Below are 26,913 nucleotides of genomic sequence, written 5' to 3'. Positions count from 1 at the left end.
TTAATTTTTCACATCCGAATCGACTGAATCAGTCAGTCTTCATCAGTTGATCGCCAGTTCAGACCGGAGGATAAGAACTGAGAAGGAAAACTAAGGAAAACTACAAATAATTCTGTGGTGAACGTTGGTTTCGAATAGCAGCAACTGATGTAGATGGGCAAAAGTCATGGAAGATAAAATGAGAAGCGAGGAAAGTGGGTTGATTGTAATTTTACACTTTGAGTTTACCTTGATATGCAAATTCCTCAAGTTCCGTCTCCTGAAGTTTCGGGGGTCTAGTGTTCTGTTTTTTTTAAATCACAAACACTTTGGAACTCAGACCTTGAGGGATTTCTACCCATGTGTAACTCAGACAGTTCTCTACGACGTGCACGCGAAGAAGAGACATCACAACGGCTTCCAGTCAGTAGGAAGCGGCAGGAATCGAATGACCATACAAAAATCAATTCGCACTGGGAATCACTGAGTCAACATTTGTTTGTGCAACTAAGTTAGATGGTATGCCGTTCCGAAAAGTCTGTCCTTGGTTTCCAAGTTCTGCACATCCACACATCAACTGAAGGCTTTGATGAACATGCAGTTTCGTTGCTTGCCAATTATCAGAAGGCTAACATATTCAAATGCAGCAGTAAGCAGCCAGCTGTCAGCCAGTAAGCGCCCCCCCCCCCAAGCATTGCCCACGTGACAAAGTGATTTCAGAAAACACAACCATCTGATTGAGTAGAAAACTTCCTAGGACTCGACGAAAATATTTTAAAGGGCGTTTACCTCCCAACACCCAAAACAGCCGAATTTACGCACGGGGCCACAAAGCTCCCTGAATAATTGCTCAAGCAAGACTACTGAGGGCCATCACGGAAAAGCGGAGCAGTTGTGCTAAGAGGGAACAGCTATCTGATCGGGGACTACACCTACCTGATGAGCCCCAAGAAGGGCGAAATCGGTCGTGGGCTGTCGAAGAGTTTTCAGCAACTTTGTGAGTAGTTTCTTTTATGAAAGCTATCTGACCCGTTCATGTTGATCTGAGATACGAAATCAACTGAACAAGCTTCATCCATCTGTTTGGCTACTAGCTATCCATTTAGCTGGAATCGCATGGAGACTAAGGGCTTGCTTCCTCTGATGAATAAAATGACTGAGGCGGCCTACTTAGTATTCCGCATGACCGATGACTGAGATCTGAACTCATGTAATTCTCGTGTAAGGGCAAAGGTTCATCAGCTTGGAATTTACCCACAGAAGTTTTAGGTAAAGAGACTGGGAACGGCTGAAGAATTTTGGTTTGGTCGGGGTATGTACCTTAAGCGCAAAAGCGGGAATCTAGCAGATCACAAACCACATACACCGCTTACAATTTAATTTACGTGTTTTCAACTAAAACACGTCTGTGTAACTGCTTTTGGTCGGTACTTGCTTGCTTCTGTACTAATTCAAGTGTTTAAGAGCTTCACTTTACTCAAACGTGACTATATTACTATTTAAAACGTAAGGAAGATGTTTATTGAAGCTCGTGGTCAGTCACGAGCTCCGTCCACTCAGTCAGTGTTCAGCCCCTGAGTGGCATTATGCCCAACTGGTAGTGCAGTTGTCTTCTTCAAAACAAATGCCTTATTACTGCAGTATCTTTATATAACTTCGTCTCGATCATCGTTTATTTCAATGAACAAGTCACATAGAAAGAATAACCTGGAGCGACTGCTATTCACCGGTGACGCATCATGGTGAAAAGTTTTAGACCTACCAACACGATAATGGGGTCTTTAAACTTCAACTGAGTGGTTTTAAAACTTTGCTGTGGAATGTAACTGCTGTGGGTCATCAAAATACTTGAATCTGCCGTAAAGGAAGCAAGTGATTCACCCCAATTCACTGTCCTTTCCACCGCCTATGGAAAATACAAACGCCTCTCTCTTATCTGTATGGCTGACTCATAGTTGGGCCAACGGACAGCTTCAGTTCAGTTTCACATCACTCTCTTGTTGAACAGTAGTCCTCCTGTCCTGGTGCAATCATTCGTGTGAGTCCACTCCAAAAAAGGGAAGCGCTGGACATGCGAGGCGAACGTGATACCACTATCCCACCAGCGCAAGTTGGATGCATCTGAACTCTCACGTCTGAACGGGCGAACACAGGCCAATCGATCGTCACAACCAGGACAGTTACTGGGTCGTCGTATCGATGATGTGTTGCGCATACTAATCACATCGCCCAAATGAGAACACGTTCTTTCGTTCAGGCGTGCGATGGAACCCATGAGGAACCCACACTTGGACATCTTTTGCTGCACTGGGTTTCAGTACTACAATCCTGCCAAGGAAAGGAGCGAAAGGATGAAAGGGATGATACAGGATCAAAAACCTTCACTATGGACTTGGAGTACGCAATCGATTGGCAAATAAAGAGGTTTGAATTCACTGGCACTCGCCTTCAAATGAATAATGATATTAGGGGTTAGACCGGGGAGTAACTTCATTTTACTGGACGGATTGTTCAGCGATGTCATTTTTTTCAACGTCATATAATTGGGACGCAGGACAAACAAATCCAGATGTGTCTGTCTTGCACTGACTGCTGTTCCAAAGATAGTTACGGACGGGGGGTCGCCTAAACATCAGGTATGAGGTTAGCCTAGAAAACTACTGCTGCCGGTGTTAAAGTACGAAACGCTTATGACGTCATCAACTTATCCTGATTTTCTTCGATCCCGTTCAACTAAGAACGGTCAAGGCACAGTATTTATAGCAGCGTCCGTTGAACTTACGATCAGTTTTCGAGTCAGTATAGACAGGAAACAGAAGACAGCATGCTGTGTGCCAATGAGTGCAAAACTTCAATAACATGTTCGAAACTGGGTGGGAAAATACAGAATCTTTTGAGAGTAGGAGAGGCCCCTGATTGGTTATCAGCAAGGGATAATTTTTATTGCTTTTGATGCAGGAAATTTTGCTCTCCTCCTCCAACTTACATTCACAGTTGTTGTCTTCAGTCCATACGCGATAGAGAAGAGCGTGTTGCCGTGGTGAACGGTGCCTAGCTGCCATGCCACCCGAAGGAAGCACGGGGCTGGAATACTATCAGGTTGCTCAAGCCTAGACAAGAGAAGTCGAGATGCAGAGGACGGGTTCGAACCACGGACCTTCCGGTCAGTAAATCCGCGCTCTAACCACATGAGCCATCTCGCCCCTCATGTGTCGAATACTAATAGTGCGTATCCACATCTCACAGAAGCGGAAATTAGTGAGCGCGAAGTGTTCTGTGTTAGGTAATTGTTATCCTTTCGTCTAACTGAGCTACCTGATGTTTGCATAAAACAAGCATGGAATCCAAATTCCTGAGGGATCATCCGATATGGCTTCAGCCGATGTGAACTCCCTCTGTGTTCCTCAGACCGTGTACTTAGAAGTTCAAGCTTTTTAAACTACCTGGATTACACTTTTATCATAACTAAATATCAGTTTCTTTCAACCATGATTCTATACTACGTGATATGATGCTTCGATTCTGCACTTCGTGTGAATACTATGGCCAAGATGACTTATATTTACCTGCTTCGAACCCGGAGGTGTGTCTCCAGGATAGGTTTAACCATTTTAGGTGTTTGTCTTCTATTCGAAGCGCATTTTACCCGGCTATTCTTGACCATAGGCAACTTCGCTCCGCACTGTCACATGTGGACTGTGATGTACTCCTGTTTGATTGGTAGGTTATTCAGATATATAGGTCAGGAAATTGCTCAAGCAACCTTTCGGCCAGATAACTTTCGCTACTTTGGATTTGCTAGATTTCCGTCAGAAATCAGGTGAAAGGTCAGACGAAGTCAGGGGTAGACATGTGAAATAGAGGACACAAATGCCAGCGGGTGGCAGTCAGATAAACCCACTTCGTGAGACGAGTTTTCTCGTTTGTCAGTTTACTTTTGGCGGCAAAAGTGCCAACCTTGAGAAGTGCCGGTCCACCATTCATCACTCGACCGTGTAAACATAAGTTTCGTGTTTACGGTCAGTCTTTGAATATATGGACTATCCATCTCATTGGTTCAGTTGGCTTTCTACCGTTCACATTTAGCTACTTTAGGCAGTGTGAGCTTCACTACTGAAGGGCCACGTGACATAGCAGTTTGCATCGAGCACGTGGTTGTAACAAGCTCCGTCGTTTTCATCAACTGTACCTGGCAGCCAACTTAGGCGCGATTCGATCCAGCTAATTAACAGCCTTCCAGCAGTGCCCATCAGGATAAAACTAAGGGTTAAACAGACGGTTCGGAAAGTCTGGTATCAATCGGCAGATTCATTGCTGAGCAGCGTTTCGCTTTTGACACAAAAGCTTCGTCAGGCCAAGTGACTAAATTTCGAGGTTAGTCAGGATTTAAGGCGGAAAAAGAACCAAACAGCCAAGTCCAGCTCAATCTGTGTTGGGTGTCGGCCTAGGGATTTTGTGTGTTAGGGTTGGTCACCAAGTGTTAAGCCGATGAAAAATGCAACTCCAGAATCTCCCCGTAAATATTCGAATGATCTCAGCTGCTGTTCACATCAGAGCCCTAGATTACTCGACCGGTATTATGCCTGTTGTTATGACAACTATCCCCTAGCGGAAGCACTGAACTTGAGTTACGACGCAAAATGCGAAGCGCTGATAATTCCATCTTCAGTTCCTGTTCTGCCCCCATCATACCGTTTTGTACGTGACCATTCGTCATGTAGTCGCCCTGAATCCGATAATGTATCTTATCAGTGGCTTTAGGGCCAGTCTGTGGGTGCGGTAATTGAACTCTAATTCGTTTATGATTGGTCAAGTCGGGGTAGCGTTTTAGAGCTCATAGCAAAGCATTTCGCCGTGATTAATTCCATTGTAAAGTATTCTAGCAGAAAAATCACTAACATCCTGCAGATCATATTCGAAACTTTTGTATCTGTGAAAAATTTTCCACTGGAATAGATGAATCAAAAATGAGAACAGTGTGAATGTATAAAAGCGCTCCACTTGAAAAAAGTCAGTGGCACAGTCCTGATCTTATCAGAATATGAAGTATTTCAGTGCACCGCTGACGTCCCCACTCCTATTATGGAGAGCACCACACCAGTAGTAATTACTATTGCCGTGCTGTCATACACAAGAATAGTTTTCAGATGGAGTGGGATGGGATGCACGACGTACTCATAAAGTGTTTCATTTGTCCCGCTTGATTACACAACGGATAAGATACCCAAGCTAATTTAATCGGGCCAAGACTGATGTGATATGAAATCACCCTCACGTGCAAGGATCCCCGTTGCTGTCAGTCATGTCTCGCCCCCAAATCTGAAGCATCAGAAGCCTGTGTTCGTCCGACCAAACGATCCCCAACCAGAGGATGTTTTGAGTCACGAACTATCGCCATATCAGTGGACTGATCCTTTGTTACCTGATATACTTCCTTAAAAATTGTTGTCTCAGTCCTGCCGTCCGACCAAGCCCAACCATGCTACGAGTTTTTCAAGTTTCCCTTCACGTTGCATCCATGTGGTGATACGAGAGTGCATTTCCGATATTGGTAACTTCAGAAGGGAATTCTCCACCTGTTGACAACCACATGAGGCTGAGATCAACAAACAACAACAACAAATTTTCAAAACTAATTGTTCAGTTGCTCTGTTGTTCTCTTCACCAAACTTGGCAATTGGACTGCAAGCTCTTCATCACCAATCGAGGTGATATCGTTTGTACGGAGTTAGGTGGCCCAGTTCCCGCAATTCTCGCACATTCTTCTTCTCAGATATCATCCCATGAAATCCGAGAGTCATAAACAGATCTGCTTTAGTAAAAGTGTTTTGTGTACCTGCTTTTCTGCTGGTGTGAACAAAACTATTTAAAAAATGAAAACGAGTCCCCATTCTCGTTTATCCAAACATCCATAGCTGCCCTCGATACACGGCACTCCCTTTGCATAAGCCCCCCTCCCAAAAAAGAAGTAATACCTCGAAGAAAAAGAGCAACCTCTTTTACACTGATTCATTTCTATATGAGGAACCTGTTTTTAGAGACGCTTCAAACAGGGAAACCGTTGTGGCTATTGTTTTTTCCGTAATCTCTGTTACAAGCTAAATTCTTTCACTGTCCGACAGGTACCATTTCGCTCGAATGGTCGTTGTGTAGCATAGAATGCACCGAGTTTTACTTACTCAAGGCAGACCGAGACACTGCAAGACTGCAGTTTGTGACCAAAAGCGGAACTCATATGTGCTTATGCATGCGAGGGGGTCTGTTGTGTGCCCAAAATTACCCATCTTTCTTCGAACAGCGTCTGGTTGAATTAGAGGTAATCGGAAATTTCTAGATGCATTGACTACCCGTTGACTGTTAACAAAGAACAAATCAACCAACTAGAGTTATCTTCTATCAGTGTAGTTGTTTTGAAAACTTGTCAATTGTGGGATCCGAGGAGCCTCCGTCTGAGATAGCGGATAAAATGGTGTAAAGACCAAAAGCCTTGGTCATAGAAACCCGCAATTGTAAGTAACATCCCAGATTTTCAGCAAATACATATGTTAGTGCTCTAGTTGTGACGTAATTAAGTTGATTATCGGAAGGTAACAAGCACTAACAAATGTCTCTTTTATTGGAATGTGATGAATACAATAGTTGGGTGCATTGATAAAAATAGATACAATGCAAAAAGTGGAATAAGCCAAAAAAAGTGACTTATCGTTTGAGGGCACTTGTTGAGAGTTCCTTAGTGAAGTTCCGGACGCGGGACGTGTCTTCTCTGCAGTATAGCTGCTACACGTGTTCCGTAGTTGTCCGTGGAGTCTTGCAGAGCTCTGTTGACTTGCTGTCCTGTGCGCGCGAGTGTGTATGTTGAGCCCAGTTGTATGCCTATTTATTGTGTGTATTGTGAAGAGAGGGGTGTCCCTTCGTGTTTGATACTTGCAGGAACATAAATACAACTTGACCTGATATGTTGAATAAAGTTCGTAATCCTGGCGCGTGACGCAAGTGGTAGCCGCGTAAACGAAATTGGTTGAGAAGTTTTACTGTACATGTTGTCGGCTAAGGTTGCAAGTGGGACATGAATTGTCACCTGGTTTGAGTGTTTGTGACGCACCTTTACCGTTTTTGTGTCTGAATGATCTGTTATGTCCGTAACACTTTAATATAAAATATAGGAGGTATTGTATATCAGTTTCCCACCAAATACTGGAAACAAACCACGTACGTTTTCAGTATCAGTTGATGGGGGCTGATGGAGCCAATAGAGCTTGCACAGTAGTATATCAAATCCGATTTAAGTTCTATCCAAACCTTAAAATAACCAACAAATCGAAATCAAAAACAGATCTTGGGTCTTTGACTATGTTTCTGATAGGGAGAGAGAGAGAGTCAAGGTTAGGAACTCCTGATGATGCTCGCAACTTACCAGCTTCGAGTTCTCACGTCACTGATAGTTTGACTTTCAGTTGTTTCGAACTGTCAGTGGAATTGTTGCTGCCTGTGATAAACATTCGCACGCAAGGTTTGAGAAGACTTGAGTAAATGTGGTATCGAATCTTGAGGTATTAGAGGTCCGAACAAAAGAAAGCACAGTGCCATATAAGACTTGTGAGTAATGTCAGTGTTTGACACGCGTTGAGCCAGGGGAAGTACAAAGATCTGCTGTGCACAGTCGGTCGCGACACCTCACCACCTCAAGTACTCAGGCCACAAGGTGAAACAAATATGCACAGCCACAAAGTATAGGAAAGCTCCAAGCAGGTCACATGGCCAAATTTGTGAGTGCGCTGCTGAACACCCTGGCTAATGAAGCGGCAGGCGAGATTGGAAAAATATGGACACCGTGCATCCCGAGGACCCATATATATAGGTAATGAAAAACTAAAAAACCCTTAATTTTGGTAACGTAGTGTTTGGCATAGGACACCATTTCGAGCTCAGTTTTGTTGCTCAAGTTTTCGGCCAACTAGGGCAGCCTTCGTGAGCAGAGGAGTAGTCGCGGTCCTATAGACAAGGGAACAGATGAAGGCTGGTGTCAACGGTGAAGCGGCCAACAATCTGTGCTGTGATTTAGTTACTCAAACTCATGTTCGGACACATGGGTAATGTTGGGTTTGATGGACTGAGTGTGGGACGCGCTAATTACCTGAAGGTGTGAAAGGGATATCATGACATAAAAAGGCTGAAAAGGACCGCGCTGAATACGGGTCAGCGCACTGGCTTCCGTCCCAGCTAATGTTTTCGTTGATATTTCATATTGCCAGGGTACATTTTGCGTCAGAACTGGGAATTACTGGAAACTGGAATCACATGGAAACATGTATCTCACAAACGGAATAAACTACTGTCTAAATATCATTATCCGAAAGGCAGCTGAGATCTTAAAAAAACAGGTAGCTTCATTGGCATTCCTCCAAGTATGTGACAAATCAGCCGCATTTAAAGAACTACGCAATTCGATATGTAAGGTTTCTGTTGACTTGGAACTGTCGGGGTAGACACAAATCTTCAACTCGGGACTTCCGGTTGATCGGATTGGCTGACAACAGAGCTCATAAGGTTGCTGAGAATTCTTCGACAGCCTACGACCGGTTTCGCCCTTCTTTGGGCTCATGAGGTTTTCAGCTACGTTCCAGGTGGGTTTCCCCTCAAAGCCAAATTGGTAACAAATTGAAGACTCGGAGATTGCACCCACCTGATGAGCCCCAGGAAGAGCGAAACCGGTCGTGGGCCGTCGGAGAATTCTCATCAACCTTGTGGGTAGTGTAATACATTCATTCATGTACCTCGATATCTCGAACATCGTACCAGCTGGAACATGAGGCAGTCTGGTGCAGCACATTTAGTTGCCTGGAAACATCACAAACGAGAGATTCAGCTGGATTCCAGACGAGTCTCTCGCAAAACCAAATTTATCTGCGAATGAGTGCATTTCGCCAAATGTGCCGCTTACTTTTGGAGGTAAAAGTGTCAACTTTGGGAAGTGCCGGTCCATTGGACACCATTCGCCACTCGACCGCTATTGCGCCCGTATAAACATACGTTTCGTGTTCACGATCAATCAATATTCGCGCAACCTGGGCTGGAGCGATCGACTGAATGTTCGGCCTAATGACCCACAAAGAACCTTAATTTAAAAGTGCATGTTGTCCGGCAGTAGCCCTTCAGTGGAGATGGCGGTAGTGTGCAGAGATTTTGGAATTCCCTCGGTGAAAAGATGAAGTTGCACAAAAGGAAATCCGTCCGAAATCCCATGCAAACGTTCGACCCATTTCCATTCACATGACAGTGGTTGATATCCTGCCGACATTTTCTGGCAAGGAGTGGGTTCGGTAACTGGAATTTGTTTGCGAATGGACTTTGTAGACGCAAACAAGTTGCTCAAAGATGAATTAAACCTCAGAATAAGTGTACTTGTTTTATAAAACGAAACATGCGTCGAACAGTTATTGATATTCTAGCAAAAACTCGATATCATTCCGAAAGATGATCATTTAATACTCTCGTCAAACTCTCGGACAATCAAACACCTACATGGTGGATAAATCACGTTCTAGTCTACGTGTAATCACAAAGCACCTTCATTTGACGGTAGCACAAATTCAAAAATCACTGATCGATGATTGTCTAGTACTTATCATTTAGTTATACTCCGCCCTACCCTCTGTGCCATCACAAACAAAATTTTATCAAATCCATATTTGTAATCTAGGTACGCACGTGACCCATATCTAAATGAGTGACTTCATTGTGACGAGGCCATGCCACACGACCGTGGTTTTTTCAGACTCTTGAATGGATGGCTCACATGAACATGGGCTTAGACTCACTTCCTAACATTCATTCTGCCATTTGCAGACCACACTGCATAGAAATACCAAAGTCAGCAAGTTTGGGACCGATATTGATGGCAATTTCACATAGACACGGCACACACGGCAGGTCGGTGTACTTATTCCAGATTTATCGACATCTATGTCACTGAGTTCACCTCGGTCCGCAGCAAGGTGAAGATTAGTGACTGAGGATTCTTGGCTTGGTTTGGATTCGTATCAATACAACTGTGACGCTAGCTAGCGGAATAGTGTGGCATTTTGTATAGGCTATATCGCTGAAAGGAAAGAAGGGGGAAGTTAAATAACTTAGATGTTCATCAGTGGTTTGTCGCCATGGTTTGAAATCAAGACAAACGCAATAGAATCCCATGCAACAATAGGCTGTGAAACGTCCTTCTGCAACCTTTTTAAACGTACCGCCAAGAAACCGTCCATGCTACCGAGGTGTGTTTTCAAGCACAGCAAGGAAGACTGTACAGCTGAAACCCAAAAATGTATGTTTTGGGTCACTTAATGTGCTTTATCGAGTATAGCTTACTGTGCACTCGTCATGTGTCTTTGTGTGACGCCTCGTCCCCTGATACTCTAAGGTGACTTACCTAAACCCAAACTTTATCCGTGTTTTCTTGCTGAGAGTCTACCCTGTTGATTCTACCAGACTAAGTTGCGTCACCCATGTGGACGCAGTTTTGTGTATGTCTAGAAGTTCTGCGATATGGTACACAGTCTTGAGTCATGCACCCTTGGATTCCTCAGATTCAGGAATGCTGACATGTAATACAGGAGTATAGAACAGAACTTATCGAATGTGTTGCCATTTGTGCCTCGAGTTTCCAATTCGAAAAGTCTGTGTTCAAAAATTTCCGAATTCTAACTAAGGTACTTCGAAAACGATAATGATGACCACCTTGAATTCGAAAATTCGTATTCAACCATATCGATCAAAACGAAGGTGATTTCCAGGTGTTTGTTTAAAAAGGTGTACCATTAACAGAACCGTAACATGTCTTCTAGATCGGGAGCACCTGCATGTCTGGTTCTCTCCCAGACATGCGTCGTCACAAATCTACTTCCACACTTGAGGATGCGTTGTTCGCAATCATTAAAAATTAAAAGCAAAGACTACCACTTGAGAAAAAAGTGCTTTTGTTGCTGCAGACCGTTTAGGACGAGGATACGGTTAAAAACCGTATAGTGAAATACGCTCCCTTACATACCGATTTGGTTTTCACGGGAGACCCAACTGAATCTCTGGTTCTTTTTTAACTGAATGTGCTGCTGCCTTATGTTTCAGTTAGTACGATAAGCCAGTTACGTAATGCGTTGTACAGCTGTAACACACTACTCAGAAGGTCGCTGTCGAACAATCTCCAACAGCCTTATGGATACGTATGTACGATCAACCGGATAAGTAAACTCTTCTTGATTTCTTCACCTCCTGAGTTGTGAAGTGCTTTGTCCATGCATTTCTTCTAATAATTCGGAAAACTACCATTAACAGTAATAACAGGAGACTCCCGTTTCCAACCCTGTTATTCTTTTTACAGTGGGATTTTGGGTTTTCATCTCCGTTCCAGGAAACTTCCGCGGCTGCGCTGGTACTATCCAATAGCAGTCAGCGAACAAACTGACCAATCATCGGAAATTTGCAAAGTGAGTAATGCTTTCACAACTGCGGTGTCCCTACAAATTTCCACATATTAGTCACAGCATTTATCGGTGCCCTATCTTACTACAGACACCTCAATAAGTATTGTATTCACTGTGCTACGGAGAAAGACTGTCAGTTACAACCAAACCGTACGCAGACCGGTCGGTTTTATATGCTGGGTGTCGCGTACAAGACAAAAGCCATGTTGCCTATCGCAGTCGGGATCTGGATCAATCTAACTTGCATTCGTAGGGGAACCCCGGTAGACCTGGCCTTAGGAACCGATCAGTTCATTCGGAAATTTTTGAAAATACACACTTGTCTCCCGGCTTCAATGAGGTTGATGTTGAACGAGTCCATCTGGTTTGAGATTGACTGGTCCATAAGTTCTTGTTTATGAAGGCTTAAAACTTTGAAACGGCTTATCGGTCGCAGCAGCTATGTGGACTGACATCTTGTGGCTGATTAACTTAGCAATAAGAATCGTTGACTACGTTAATGCTGTGCGGAACCTCAAGCTTACCGCTTCTCATTTGCCGGAACTTCATTGTTGCTTTAATAAGATGGATGTGTTCTACCAAGAATGATGAACGGCTGGGTAAAACGGGAACATTCACCAAAGGCCTGTCAAAGTAGAAATAGCTCTCTCACGTTCAGCCAGAATGGTTTTATTCATTCTGAGAGGTGACTCTGTCCATGCAGACATGCAGCGTATGTGGAAGATAGTTGCGCAATCATCAAAGTAATGAAGTGACGTAAATTGGAGGAACTGATAGGACCACGGCGCACAATGAGTCAGGGTCAACAAAGTGCCGGGTCAAGTGGGGAATAACATGATTCCAGGGGTGCTCGTTTTCATAGATAAACGTTCGTATTTGAATCTGGTACAGAGCTTGAGACAAAATAAGCCGAGGTGGGCGCTGATCATCCAATAAGATTCAATATGTAAATTGAGGATAAGCATAAAAGCTGACTACGAAAATTATTACAATTAGAGATTTGTTACGGTAACTTAGCTTTAGGACTGCAACTTTTCTGTTAAACAGTGTATATGAAAGTATAACAATCAGCAGCATGTGATAACGAATTTAAAAACAATATTGAGGGAAATGGATAGCACTTTCAGACTGGCAGAATAAAAAAGTTTTTTGTGAAAATCAATTTCAGTATGAAGCGGTTAGCTGAGCTTATCCGATGGGATGATCGAAGTTACCAATTCTGATTATATGCAAGCGGTCACTCGGATCTTGTTTTAGCTTAGTGAGCTGTGGTGGAAACATAGCTGCACCCAGGACTATTCGACAACACTTTTCGAGTTTGTTCCGTCCAGTTTTTGATTGCATATAAGTTTCCGAATTGCTGCACCCACAAACTAACACAATATAGTAAATAATTACCTGTGTTCTTAGCACCAAAAGCCCTAATTTCCATTTTGAAAAGTGTGCATATCCCTCTTTCCTCCATTTTCTGGCTTATCGCATTACCAAACATATTGCTCGTTCTTGGACCACTCGGTGAAGAAAGTCATGTTTATCTTCGTAATGTACTACTCGTAAGGTTGTTGAAAGTCCGTCAACAGCCCACTACCGGTTTCGCCCTTTTTGGGGCTCATCAGGTAGGCGCAGTCCCCGGGTTTCCTTATGTTCTACTTGAAACCAGATTGCACGAAATTAGCCAATATACACTCGTTTGCAAACTAATTTGGTTTTTTCGAGAGACTCACCTGGAACCCAGCTGAATCTCTTGTTTGTGATGTTCTCAGGCGTGTATATTTGCGTTGCCACACTTTTCTCGTCTGTAATTCACTTGAACTCCAATCCCACTTGATCACGCCGGAGTGTCCTCCCATTTTCCTGGAAAGAAATCTTGCGTCATCATGTGTGGTAATGAGCTCCTATAAGAGAAAGCGTCATTGGAGAGAGGTCTGTTATAAAGGTCGTTGAATTTCCGGTCATCTTGACGCGCGCATTCCAAAAACACAATGCAAGAACGGTGTGTCGGATAGAGGAGTACGGTGATTCTTCTTTTAACACGAGGTCGGCCAAAAATGTTCCGTCGTGTGACAAGTGTCGCCAACTTTATTTAGTCTATCTTTAAATGAGCTCGCTGAAAACCACCTTTTACTTCCATTTCCACTCATTGCCTATTCGCTCGGATTCTTTGAGTTGATTAAGTGAACCGAGTGAGAACAGTCACGTTTATTTTACACCATTTATTGCGGTCACAACTTTACATTTCCACTGGAGTCTTTTTCTTTTTCACTCTTAATGGTCAGTGTGTTTCTCAGTGTGTGCTCTGAGTGGGGTTGTCCTCAGTTCCCCTTTCATTTTCTTGTACGCATTCTCTCTAGACTGTCCAGAAGGTTTTTCCGTGCGTAGGATTTAGCTATTTGCAACCAGTTACTGTTACCATGATGAAACTCACCAAATCCGCCGTTTACTATGAGCACGTAAACCATTTGCTCACAGCTGGGTATGAGGTACTCGGTTGATGCACATTTTTTATCCGGTTTCGGAAGAATGGGACTAGCACAAAACGAAAAAAATATGTGAAGCTGTCGCGTTAGTCAACTCAACCCCATCTAGTTTCGTGTGGTCTTGCTCCGCATAATGACAGATCTGGGTCAAAAGCTGACATTGTTCGCTAGACAGTCTAAGAAGTTCGATATCGGTGATATCAGAATCGCCATTTCTATCCCCCTCCGGTTGATCACTGTGGTAGCTGTGGTGCTTATAACCTGACCATTCGATTCACAAAGCTGAACGAAAACAAACAAGCCTTAGTAGTACACCCATAAGCATCTTCCTGTTTTGGTCGAACTTCTGGTCCTGTAAGGGGCTACTCAACAGTCCTTGTGATGGTCGAATGCTGTACACAAACGTTCGTTTTTAGTTTCATCGGAGAAACCTCCCGAGTCAGTTGTGAGGCATCGTACGACACCTTCAAGACAGAAATCTGAATGGCGTATACGCAGAGAATAGCACAAAACAGGAGGCTGCCAGATGGCACCAATAGGCCTTTCGGTCGCATTTCTGGATGACGTTTATCAACTAGTGCAGTAAGCTTTGCTTGACTGTATCACATGGGTCTTCTTTGCTTGACCGATGGAATATGGGACAACAGGAAAATACTTAGAAAGGCGGGCGTTTTCGGTTAGGAAACAATGTCGTGTTCCTTATACAGTAATTTCCAATGGAAAAGTTGAGACTGTCTCGGAGACAAGTATGTGACGTGCACCTTGAATCACACATGTGAATTGTAATCACAGTTTGTTGAACACTACTCAAAAATGGTTAATATCAACACGTTGGATTTCGAATGATGAGAATTTCGACTGATTATAACTAATAAGCCAGCCAATAGACTTACTTTTTCCACCCAGGAGTTCCTCATTCTCACTTCCGTTCTTCAGCCCAAGGTGATTCAGCAAGCGAGAAGGAAATCTATCTGGTTTTATAAAAACAGATTTAACAGGGCAACAAAGGTTGATACAGAGATTAAAATAGCATACCATGACCGGTTTAGCCCTCCTTGGGGTTCGTCAGTTAGGTGCCGCTCCCGAGTTTCCTTTAACCTTGTGTTCTACTTGAATCCAAATCGTATGAAATTGCGATTATGAGCCTCAAGATGATTGGAACCAATTGCGAACTGTCAAAATGTTTTCAGCAACGTTCTGCGTAGTGTGCTTCATCAAGGAAAACCCTATGCTGCGATATCTCGAATATCCTACCAACTGAAACATGAGGTGCCCTTTTTGGAGCATATATAACCGAGGAGTATAAACGAGTGATCAAGCTGGAACGCAGCTGAGTCTGCCGCTAAAGCCAGCTCAATATGCAAATGTGTGTATTTCGCGAATCCTATCAAGTTCGGGTTCAGGCGGGACATAAGTTTGGCGGAAATTCGGATACTGTGTCTTCTTGATGAGCTAGAAGCAGGGAGGCGAAACTGTGGAAGCTCGAAGGATTTTCAGCAACCTTATGAGTGGTGTGTTTCGTCTGCCCCAACACGTGAGACCCGGATTATAAAGAATGGCACAACCCATGTCTTGAGTGAGTTGGTGCCGTCGAATACACAGCACTCCTACCTTTCAACCCACATTGCCCCTCTCGTAGTAGTTCGATAGTATGGGGTGATACGAAGCGCCAACTTGGCTACGCTTTTGCATAGTGTTGATCACAAACACAATCACGCGTCCAGTGTTGCTGGGGAATGCACCATTTCCGACATTCCATGGTGGGGGGCGCAAAGAAATCTTGTTGTAGTACAAAGCGAGTTGTCCCAATAGGTAATCGGCAAGGCAAATAAAAGAATAAGCAAACTAAGTGATGTCAGACTTTAGAGTACTTGGAGCTTTATATGCGTTTGCGGTTAGCCTCAATTCGTTTTTGCTCAAGAAGTGGGGATTTACATTCTCTGACGAGACGGCCGATATATCCGTAAGAGGACTCCAAACGAACATCTCTGCTGTTGATCTACAGTACAGTGACTCATTCCTGGTATGGCCTGGGTTCCTCAGCAGAATACTCATGTCCCATCTATTCGGTCGATGAGCTCGTCATGTACACCTGTCCGTGCACACTGCGTGTTTCTGTCATCGGTCAGAGGCACAGTTGCATTGGTAGCAGGATTGAGCTCCCGTTGCTATGTACGCTTGGGTGCTGTCGGTGCTACTCGCCTTCTAGGATGGGGACCGCGTGATCCTCACTGTGCCTGGTTGATGACACTACAAGATATGGTTGCCAATCGATGTCAGTGGCGTTCTTGTTGTCAGTCTCTATCCAGATTGCCTGAGTGAGTGTCTGGAAGTATATGCACCTCGGAATGATTGTAGTAAGCAGGTTGGATAGTCGGAAAGCCGAGCGGAATACTCGGGCTCTAAAGAAGTGATGGATTCAAAGTGGGACAAATCATGGGTGACCATGACAAACCATGATTGCGCCGCCGACCTATGCTAGAAATATCGATCAGATGATTGACAGAAAACAAATCATTATCTTCCAGTGCGGTGCATTTTTTTGTACAGTAATAATTTTACTACCTCAGAGTTATCTTTGGCCCAAAAGTTCCGATAGATATGTGAATCCGCCGAAAACTGAGTGGACTTCACTGGACCAGAAATGCTGAATCTGTATGTTCTCTTTGATTCCGTAATATTTTCATCTATGATTTTGGGAAGAAGTCGCATGATTGCAAGTATATGTAGAAAACAAGATTTTAGAATTCGTAATGCACTACTCATAAGGTTGCTGAAAATCCGTCGACAGTCCACGACCGGTTTCGCCCTTTTTGGGGCTCATCAGGTAGGCGCAGCCCCCAGGTTTCCGTCAACATTATGTTCTACTTGAAACCGAATTGCACGAAATTAGTGAATTGCACTCATTTGCAAACAAATCAAAGTTGGTAAGAGACTCTGAATCTCCCGGTTGTGATGTTTCCAGTCTTTAGGTGTTTCCAAGACTTTAGAATAGGTTTATATAAATGCAAACCAGCTCAAGAAAGTGACCGAGGATACGCTGCAGAGTTTTTCAAGACGTGAACAGTACAGTCAGTTTTGAAGATGTCGTCATCACTGAAGCAACCAAAAAATTTATTCCATCATAATGCAGGCCGATCCATGGAATAAGTAACTCGTATTAGTACCTTTTTATGGGAAGGATGGATAGCATTTGCCACCCTCTGGGGACGGCGTTCCTCAAAGGCAACCAATTCTTTTATTCATTTTTGATGGGAAGTTCCATTCGAGAATAAATCACCTGACTGAAGCAATCATCTTTGATCCAGCTCTTCAGGCGATCTCTTCAGAAGGGGACAAATGTGGCAGAAGGGCACGTGTGGCGAGTGGAAGGGAAAACTCTTGTCCATTAGCCGTAGCTTTCTTTCTACTTACGTCATGGTTGATATTTCCGCTTAATGGCTACATCCGCACCAGCGCAACTAGTTTTCAAATTGAAAGTGTACCAGTGGTAATTTATTCATATAAACTTAAGCCCTAATATCGACTTTCCTCATTTAAGCTGTAGGTCAAACCCAATCGTGGGCGATCAATTACCCCAGTAACTTAACTCTATTGATTGGTTTGGATTATCGTGTAGTTACAACTAACCTGTCGGCATAAAATTGTGAGCGAATTTCGTGTACATACTTTGTAACGTTAGTTTTCTGACCTTCCTCCAGAGCTTCTGCAACCGTATCATTTAACTTTCCATTGCTTTTTGGCCACTATCCTCTTAATGAACTGTTTTCAGACTACTCGAAGCACAGTGCTCTTTCACAGAGCTAGATCTAACAAGTTTCAAAGCCAAACTGGTGAATATTTTTGTGCTCCTACCATGGTGTGGTGAAAAGTGCGTTCTAGCATTGGTTTAGAGAGGATCTTGACGGGAACTCGTTAGCATCCTGTCTTGCAAGTGAAAGGTCGTTGAACCCGTGTAAAGTAGTAAAACTGCCTGCTGTCGGGATTCCACAGGGTCTAGATCGAACAACCGCTACCTGTTGAGCCTTTCTATAGAACGTTCCGAAAGTTCGTCGTCAAACCACTCCATGGAATCTCAGGTGAGGAGGCTCAAAACACTCGACGAGTTTTCAGCAACCTTATGCGTTCTGTGTGGGCAATGTACTACGACATGTGGAATAACGTGCCGACTGAAACATGAGGCGACCCGGTGCAGCACATTCGATTGGAGGAGACAGTTGTAAACTGGAGATTCAACTGAATTGTCAAAACCAGATTCGTACGCAATTAAGAGTGTTTCTTGATAACAGTATCTCTTTATTTGGAAAACGACTCTAATAATCGCTCATTAAGTGGCAACTGAGTAGTAAAGCACTTCTGATTCCGGCTAAACGAACCACTAGAACCAATACCACACTCAGTATGACGGATGGGGTAGCAGTGGTCGCTCAGAACTGTTGGACAAAAGACTGGCTCCTTATATACCTTTGTAATGTACTACTCATAAGGTTGCTGAAAATCCGTTGACAGCCCACGACCGGTTTCGCCCTTTTTGGGGCTCATCAGGTAGGCACAGTCCCCGGGTTTCCGTCAACCTTATGTTCTACTTGAAACCAAATTGCACGAAATTACCGAATATACACTCATTTGCAAACTAACTTGGTTTTTCGAGAGACTCACCTGGAACCTAACTGAATCTCTCGTTCGTGATGTTTCAGGCAACTGAATGTGCCTGGCTGAGGGTCCTGACTGGTTCCTTAGTTGTTTAATGAGGAGGAAGGGTTTTTAGGCACACTAATTCCGCAGTTTACATTATAACGATAAACTGAAACCAACAACAGTGTTAACCTGGATATCAAATGAAGACATTTCCAAAAAAAAAACAAACAATGGTGGTAGGAATTCTGACTGTCGTCCATCACTGAACCGGGGCGATCAATTACGGTGTCAGAAAAACACCTTTGTACTTGTAGTGGCGGGCTAATCTGAATAAGTCTTATTCGGTTACACAGAATCTTGAGGTTTCTGACTGTCGTCCATCAATGAACCGGGGCGATCAATTACGGTGTCAGAAAAACACCTTTGTACTTGTAGTGGCGGGCTAATCTGAATAAGTCTTATTCGGTTACACAGAATCTTGAGGTTCTCTGACAGGGAATGCAGAGCACTGGTCGAAGTTTTCTCCTGATTTGCATTGCATTTTGGGCGGGAGTTGTGCGTCCTTTGTGTTTACCTTCAACACAAGAGCCATGAGGCACACCATGCCAACCAGTCCGCACGTATCCACGTCAATTCCGTCAGCCGGACAAAGACCGAAGTTGTTGACCTTACAGTTGTCTTCCAGCAGCAGAATGTTTTGATCGACTCTGGTGACGAGACAGAATGTCACACGCTCAAAATAAGTGTGAGGTTATGTGCGACCGCAATTAGCGATAAATAGGGAACGTCATTTGCTTCAGTCATTGTGAGTTGTGTTTCTTTCGCACAGCAGTGTGTGTGTGTGTGTGTGTGACCTGCCATTTCCGATGGAACACGGCTAATTATCATCAGGGCAAGTTGTGTGCACCCGGTATGGTCACATTAACAAGACTGCCTGCATCTATAACCTTTGGAGTGTGAACACCCGAGTGAGGCATGGCGGTACATTGTTGAGGTCACCACATCGACGAGTTCCAACTTGTTCTGTGTTGAAAAGTACACGAATCGGCTTTCGTACTCACGGAAACCCTTGGGGCTGGGGGCAAACCCAGTATTGCACACACTGACACTGAGCCGTGACACTTCTGTGCCTGTGTACAACAGTACATTGGTTCTGGTGGAGCCTCCAGGCTACATTTTAGTCTGAATACCCAAAAAGCAGTATTTTGATCTTGAAAACGAAATTTGGGAATGTTTCTCTGAGGACTATCTAAAAACGATGGCGCCTGGGGATCTCCGGCGTGCATTTCACGCCTAGAGGCTTGATGGTTGTGATACCCTTTGTTACATTACTTCCAGTGTAAATTCCACTGTGGAGCTGTAACGGTCGTGTAGTCCAGTCAGATTAATGCCGGTTCCAACTGCCTGACTTTGAACGATATTGTATTAATGCAAACGAACCTCCGGTTAGCGGCACCCGGATTAAGAGCCGTTAGACCCCTGGAAACCCAATCTGAAGTACCCCGTGAAGCCCTGAAGCCGGCGTGACCTGACAGCCGTTAAGGTCTTCAACCTGGCGAAATGAGTCTCCTGAACTGTGAGGCTCTACACAGTGGCAGAGGAAAGCCAACAACGAAAAGACGGGTTTTCTGCTATACATGATAACTTGGTCGACGAGTCCAGTTGAACGAATTACGGGGAAGAGTGTCGCTTGCATGCTGGATCACATAATTTCTTAGCAGGCGCAGCTTATTGGGTAAAAATATGATCACATCCAGATATCCTTCACAAGTAAAACATTTTAAACCCTCTGTAATTGAAAACAAAGGTGTACGGAAGTAATAATAAGTTTGACCCATACTGATGCAAATCTTCAAATCGGCGGGCACTTTGGCCCCGTTCTATCTTTTAGACTTCTCAAGGATTGAGGACCAAATTCGTTGGGAGATTCTGACCGTACAAATGTCACTTTTCTTGGTATGCCTGGGTATAGGCCTGGAGCATGGTGGCCTTCAGTTTACTTAGTTGATTCGAAGCAGAGATCTTTGTAAAGGGGCTAGAAAGTCATTGTTTAAAATTTTGTCAAGTGTTACTTTTACGTGGGATCGGTTTCTGAGGTCTATTAAAAAACATGACCGTTAAGCAAATGTGATGGTCCTTAATGCAGGTAGCTGCTGCATGGGGTTCGCTGGTGCTAAACTTGCAATCATTATTTTTCTTACTCTATGAACACATCTGTCCCCAAAACTCCCAAGTCCATTTATTTGGCTGGTTCATACAACTATTAGGTCTCCAGAGTGAGGCCCATGGTTGGGTGTTTTTACCCCACGCGCGAGTTTAACTAACATGTGCCGGCAACATATTTACCAACTTATTTCTTTCGGAATTTTTCGCAAATCGTCCCGTCCAGAACACTCACAAAATTCCAACTGTGCAGCTGAAATAGGTTCAAATGTCAGATGAAGTAATCCACCCTCCACCATAGGATATGCTAACGTTTAAAACAGCATCTAACTGGGCGTTTTAAGTGAAACATTAAAGGTGTTGAAAGGTGAGGATCTCAGGATTGTACCTCAGGACGTGTTTCATCCTTATTCTGATCCAATATCAGCAGGTGGGAGGTCGTAACCATCAGAGCAATAGATGAAATCACTAATATTCTCTGAGTAACGGGTTCATTTATCAGTAATAATAATTAGCACAGGTTCGGGCGCGCCACAACAAGGGTGTCCACCCGTAAATCAGCGTAAACCTTGCAGCATGTAACTGGTAGACCTAATACTAAGCCATAAATGAACTGCTAGTTATCAGGTTTAAAGACAACCAATGCGAGTGAGGTCTTGAAGACGAACCCAAAGGATAGAAATATGTCGGGCAACCCTACTTAAAAAGTTCGTATTCACTGTAATTTGATATCCAGTCGGATGTTAGCGGATGGGCTGGGTTGGTCAGAGTCAGTTCATGATAGTATGATAGTGCCATTCAATAGGTGGATGGCTGTCTTGTGTCTGTCACAGTAGTTTCCAGTCAGGGGTGAGTGGGAGTGGGGCTCAGGACGGATGCCGCCACATTCGAAAACACCAGTTAGTTAAAAGTTCATTGGTGGTTCTACTCCTTTAATTTCTGAACCATTTGACCCTCGTTCTTCGTTTCTGTTGTCCAGCAGTTACCAAGTTGTACTGAACGTGAAAGCCTCGTCAGACCTGAAACAGATGTTTTGCTCTGTTTTTGGGGCTTGTCAGTGAAATTCCACGCAGGAATAAAAACAACGTGTTACAGAAGTAACATGCCATGTTTTTATATGTTTGAAATGTCGCTTGATTCACGTCGCATGCACTTATTGTGCTTTTATTATAATTTGTTCTCCTCCTAGATAAAACTTTCGAAACTTAACTAGTTACCCGAATCGTTGTTCGATGCGATCACGCTGAATATGTCTCCCGCCAACACTGAGTTCGTTTGCAAATGATTGTTCACCTTTACTTAACGTTTACTTATTTACCTACTCATTTACTTGTTTACTCAATCACTTACTTACTTACGTAGTTACTTAAAATTTTCGTCAGAGAAAATGTGCGCACGAGCGTGAAGTTGGGGAGTGATGTCACTTCATTCTGAAATTCGTGTATGGCGAGAAATAAGTTGAAAAATACTGGTCTACCAGATGCCACATCTTCAACTAAAAAACATTGGTTTAGCCATTGCTATACTCAATGATTTGATATTTGAATAGATGTTCTCAGTTCCTTCGTAAAATCACAAACAGAAGTTATCGCTCACTCGTACAACAGATGCATACCGGATGGTTGATCATATTCTCTGTGGACTCACTGCTGAACATAGCGTACCAGACTCTGTCCATTCCTCGAAATTTTGCTGTATATACCTGAGCTTCTCATGCCCACGTCGATAGTTTATCGCCTGCGCAGCAGAGACGGTTCAGCTACTGACGGATGAAATTCGCAACTCACAGGTATAAGAGGAAATACACGTTGAATTCCTCCCGGATCCACCGAGCGGAATCTTGTTTATGCAGCTTAGTTCTACATTAGCTGCGTCGACGTGGGTTGAAATTTCGTCGGGTATTTTGGCAACGCATCTACAACTATCTCGACAGATAATCTCATTTACATACCAGCCTGGTTTTGACAGCAGACTCAACTGACTCCACTTGATCCTCTCGTTTCTGATAGTCCCTTTCGAATGGGGGTGCTGAAACGGGCCACCTCATTTTTCAGTTGGATAAGTTGTTGTCTAGACGTAACACGCTACTCATAAGGTCGCTGAAAGCTCTTCGTCGAAGAGCGAACGTGCTAATAGTGTCTTGTCTAAGCACCCACAACTTCCTTTTATGATCCTTCCTACGCCAACGTAACGAGTCCCATATTTACCCGTGACTTTTCAGGCACTTTTTACTGTTGACGCCTGATTCATCACATGTTCAGGTTTATTCGCCCGTGACTGCCTGTGCCTGTGTCAACTGCTTGCGTCCATATCACACCGACTCCTCCAGCTAAAGGTGTGACAGCTGGCTCGTGTCCATTCCCCCTAACCTTGCCTGTGTCGACCTTATTGATTAATCAGTCCCGTGTCTCCCTTCTGGGTGGGAACTCCAGCCGCCTTCATCTAAAATGTGTGCCACTTGTCATTTATTCCGACCTGTGAATGGAGGGTTTTCGGATGCCCACTTGCTTCCGTTCTTCGATGGTCTGTAGATTGAACGGATTACCTTAAGTGTTCTATTATGTGGAGAATGTCAAGAACATGCTGCCGGGTTGGGGATATCAACCAGCCCATCATGCACAGCTAAGGGTCAAGGTATGAAAGGCGCTATGCATACACATTTTACAGTCCGCTGCTAATCCGAGGAGATTTGGGGATTCCGATGGAGATTTCGTTCTGAAGGAAACACTGGACAGTTGCCTTATCTCTACTGGAGATCATCATCAGTGCGCATCTCACAAAGCCTCTGGAGGCCCTGGATCTCACAGCTGGTGTTTGAACACTTAACTGCTAGGTCACGGGCGGCTGATCAGCGGTGTAGTTAACTCGCATTTAGAATATTGCGCCGCTCATCCTTCGGTCACGAGACCCACGTCACGTGTTCACACGTGTTAACTGGCTCCTGGGGCCATTTCGATGGATGAAGTGATTATTTATGAAGTAGATTTTGCGAGAAGAAATCTTGGGAGCCGATTGCATACAGAGATGTTGTCTAGAGCTGTCGCGCGTCGACATAGGATTCACCTGATAACGGAAGCAGTAAAGAATGCATCTCTATGAAAAATGATAGTCCTAGCTGATGAAAGACCAAACTGAGAAGGATGCGGTTATCATTTGAAATGGTGCTGAGTGCAAAGGATCGGGGACATCTGCCTGACCTCCTTTTATGAAGTTTGAAAACCGTCGGGGTACTTACAGATTACACCATTAATTGAGCTCATCAGCGAGCGTCCGCACGTCATTCACCATACTAACCACACTCACTACCTATTCTCAACATCCTCTATTTCGCCATTTCATTCTTAAGTGAGGTAAACAATTATTCATTTTTAGACAGCGTAACTCCAGCTATCACAGTTTGGGCAGCTTCAATGGCGGAAACCCCCGCGAAGCGTCGACATATTTTCCAATGCTTTGAATGTCACTCTTTTCCTTCCCATCAGTTTCTTACTAGAGCTATTTCCCCTCATGTTGAATGCCGCAAATACCAGTGTCTATAACTAGCGCGTTACATGTACTTTCTGTGTCCACTAGCACACAGTACATCGCCAATTAAAACCAGCATCACGATTGTCAACTGTTGCCTTAACTATGATATCCGAATCGAGGAATTGGAGAAAAACACTTGGCAGAATGGATTATAGGCGGATGTTGCCTTCTGCAATGTGCCGTATGTTCGATGTCCGCAGTGGCAGTGGTAGGTTCTAGGTTTCAATTTGATCAGCCATTTTAACCAAATTTCAAGCAGATTAAGAATGATCAACGCATTGCCTGACTTACCGAACTTAATTGGTACAAAATCGGAAGCGAAACTTTTTCATCAAGAACAAGAAAATAGCAAGCAGCATTGTAATTTTGCACAGTATTCCAGAGGCATTTCTTCGCATCACTTTACCTGCTTACTGTAGTTAACATCACCACGATAGTAGTGGTTTAAGCAAAAAGTGCAGATAAAATTTACTGAAAAAGGGACTGACATTCGGCAAACAAGTTTTCGAACCAGCCGAGTAGCGTCAGAGAAGCGAATAGCAGTCACCGTCGACACAAGTTCAGTCTCTATTTCACAACAGCAACTAATTCTATGAGTGGTAGGTAATTGCCATCCAAGTTTGCAACACGCATTTGTTCCGCATTTTCCTATAGGTCACGGGATCCATAGACTTACCTCGGGGATAGATTTGCTTCCCGGAAGCAAAGGTATGCAAACCACAAGCAATATGTTGAGAGAGTAAAGCCAGTCCACAAGTCGCGTCGGTTTCTGTCGGAGCAGCAGACGTTCCATCAGCCAAACAATATCCGATCAGAGATTTGAAGATCACTGGCCCAAACACTCCTGGAGTTGACCGGGCGAGATGGCCGAAGTGGTTAGAGCGTATAACGCTTCTAAGCTTTCAGGTATTGGCTGACTTCACTCACGAAATCAAGTTGCAACAGGACCTCATGGAAACAGAGCCGGGATGGTTTACCGTAGATTTTTATGCAGAGTTTCTTCGGGGGGCTCCATATCTTGGTCTCTAATAAATGAAACCAAATAGCGTTTAGTAATGCACTCCGGTTCCCGACCATGAGTTAAAAGCTCTTCCAATAGAGGTCACAATCTGAAGGCTCTGTCAAACTGTATGCGGTGGGATATTCGAATAGATTTAGCTTCCGATAAGCTGGTCACTTCACGCGGAAAGTGAAGCGAAATGGGAAGGTGACTTGAATGAGCAATCAATGGTTTGTTGTATTCCACACTCACACTTTTCCCACCCCGAGATAAAAAACGATCGTTATTCTTCTGCTCGTGTAGACTTTGGTGCGGTACGCACTTCCGTTTCCTCAGGCATTCTTGCTAGGCGTGTGGCCTATGAGTGCTACTTGATCGTCCTTCATTAAAATACTTCCTGATCCATTGTTCACCATCTTGCGAGGATGGCGAGGGGTCAGTGTTATATCTGCTGATTCGCCGGCCTGTGGTATCTGCTACTGACCCGCTCCAGTGCCTAGTGTCGGAGAGAAAAAGGCTCACGGAAGGGAACACAATAGCTATATTCCAACAAGGTGCTTGCGAGAGCGCGAGAGAGCGCGAGTGCGTGCGAGTGCGAAAAGTACAACGGCCCCAAGCATTTTATTGGAAGGACACTGTCTGAACTTGGTCCAATGCTGACGCACACGGTCTGGCTTTAGTACGAGGCAGCGACGTGCTGCATATTGCGGAGGCGTTGTCTGTCCTTGATCAACGCTGACTCGCGCTGTCTGGGTTTGATGCAAGGCTGTGACGCGCTGCATATCTAGGGGGCGTTGTCTGTCTGGTCAACGCCCGGCGGAGCTGAGAGTCTCCGGACATTCAGTGGTTGCTGTCAGGAGGTTGACCTTCCTGATAGTCAGAAAGGCACGAATGTTGTTCAATATCCACAGTCATCTAAAAAATCAATGAAACCAATATGTCAAAGCAACGTGGTTGGTTCTGCATTTGGAGTCGTCCGCACCGCGGTTGAAGCCATGCAGTCCCTAGACTGCGGTTTTGAAGTTACGGTTGTTTCGATCCCTTCTCAGGGAACAGAACGGGTGAGAAGTATGTCCGACGATGTCAAAAACCGACGGATACGGTTAAAAGGAGCAGGGAATTTTATTCTGTAGGAGGGTAAATGCCGAAAGTTCATACACATACAGATCACGAGATAGATTAATGCCTCGGTAATTTACATTGTTGACTGTGTGGAGTGAAACACTATCGACAATGATAACTAGCGGGTGATCAATATGGCCTTAGAATCGACCGGTGAAACGAGTGAAGATAAGAAATCAGTACAGATTGTGGTAGAAAGGAGGTTGGGACGCCCACACGACCATCGTACCAGTTCACCGAGCCCTTTATGAGGATTTACATGAGTAAACTTAACGTAATCGACGTTGTTCCTTTTCTTCTATTCTTATTCTTTGACTCCTTTCCTATGACAGTTTCCCCTTTTGTTGACCGCTGCGGTCTACCAAAGGAAATGTACAGTGACTAAGAAAGTAACTTCGTTAGAGCCAATCTAGAACTCCGGCAGTTTCTCGGATTGCTAACTTATGATCCCGTTAACAAGGGAATTTTAACTCACAAGATTGCGTGACAATTTAATTCAACCTATGAAAGTCCCCGCGGAGAAGTATGAGAA

General features: G+C 44.1%; 1 protein-coding gene across 1 annotated transcript; it reads left to right on the top strand.

Moving 5' to 3' along the window:
- Positions 1 to 3,053: 3,053 nt before the first annotated feature.
- On the top strand, positions 3,054 to 8,890 carry T265_12523 (hypothetical protein; the record flags this gene model as incomplete). The annotated part of the gene is made up of 2 exons (XM_009164159.1): positions 3,054 to 3,262; positions 8,779 to 8,890. Coding segments are annotated over 2 exons (321 nt in total), but the record flags the coding sequence as incomplete, so codon positions are not given.
- Positions 8,891 to 26,913: the final 18,023 nt, after the last annotated feature.

Source organism: Opisthorchis viverrini (assembly GCF_000715545.1).
Source record: "Opisthorchis viverrini unplaced genomic scaffold opera_v5_3, whole genome shotgun sequence".
Classification (NCBI taxonomy): Eukaryota; Metazoa; Platyhelminthes; class Trematoda; order Opisthorchiida; family Opisthorchiidae; genus Opisthorchis; species Opisthorchis viverrini.
The sequence above is the reverse complement of the archived record's forward strand: the minus strand, read 5'-3'. Positions and strand labels throughout refer to the sequence as shown.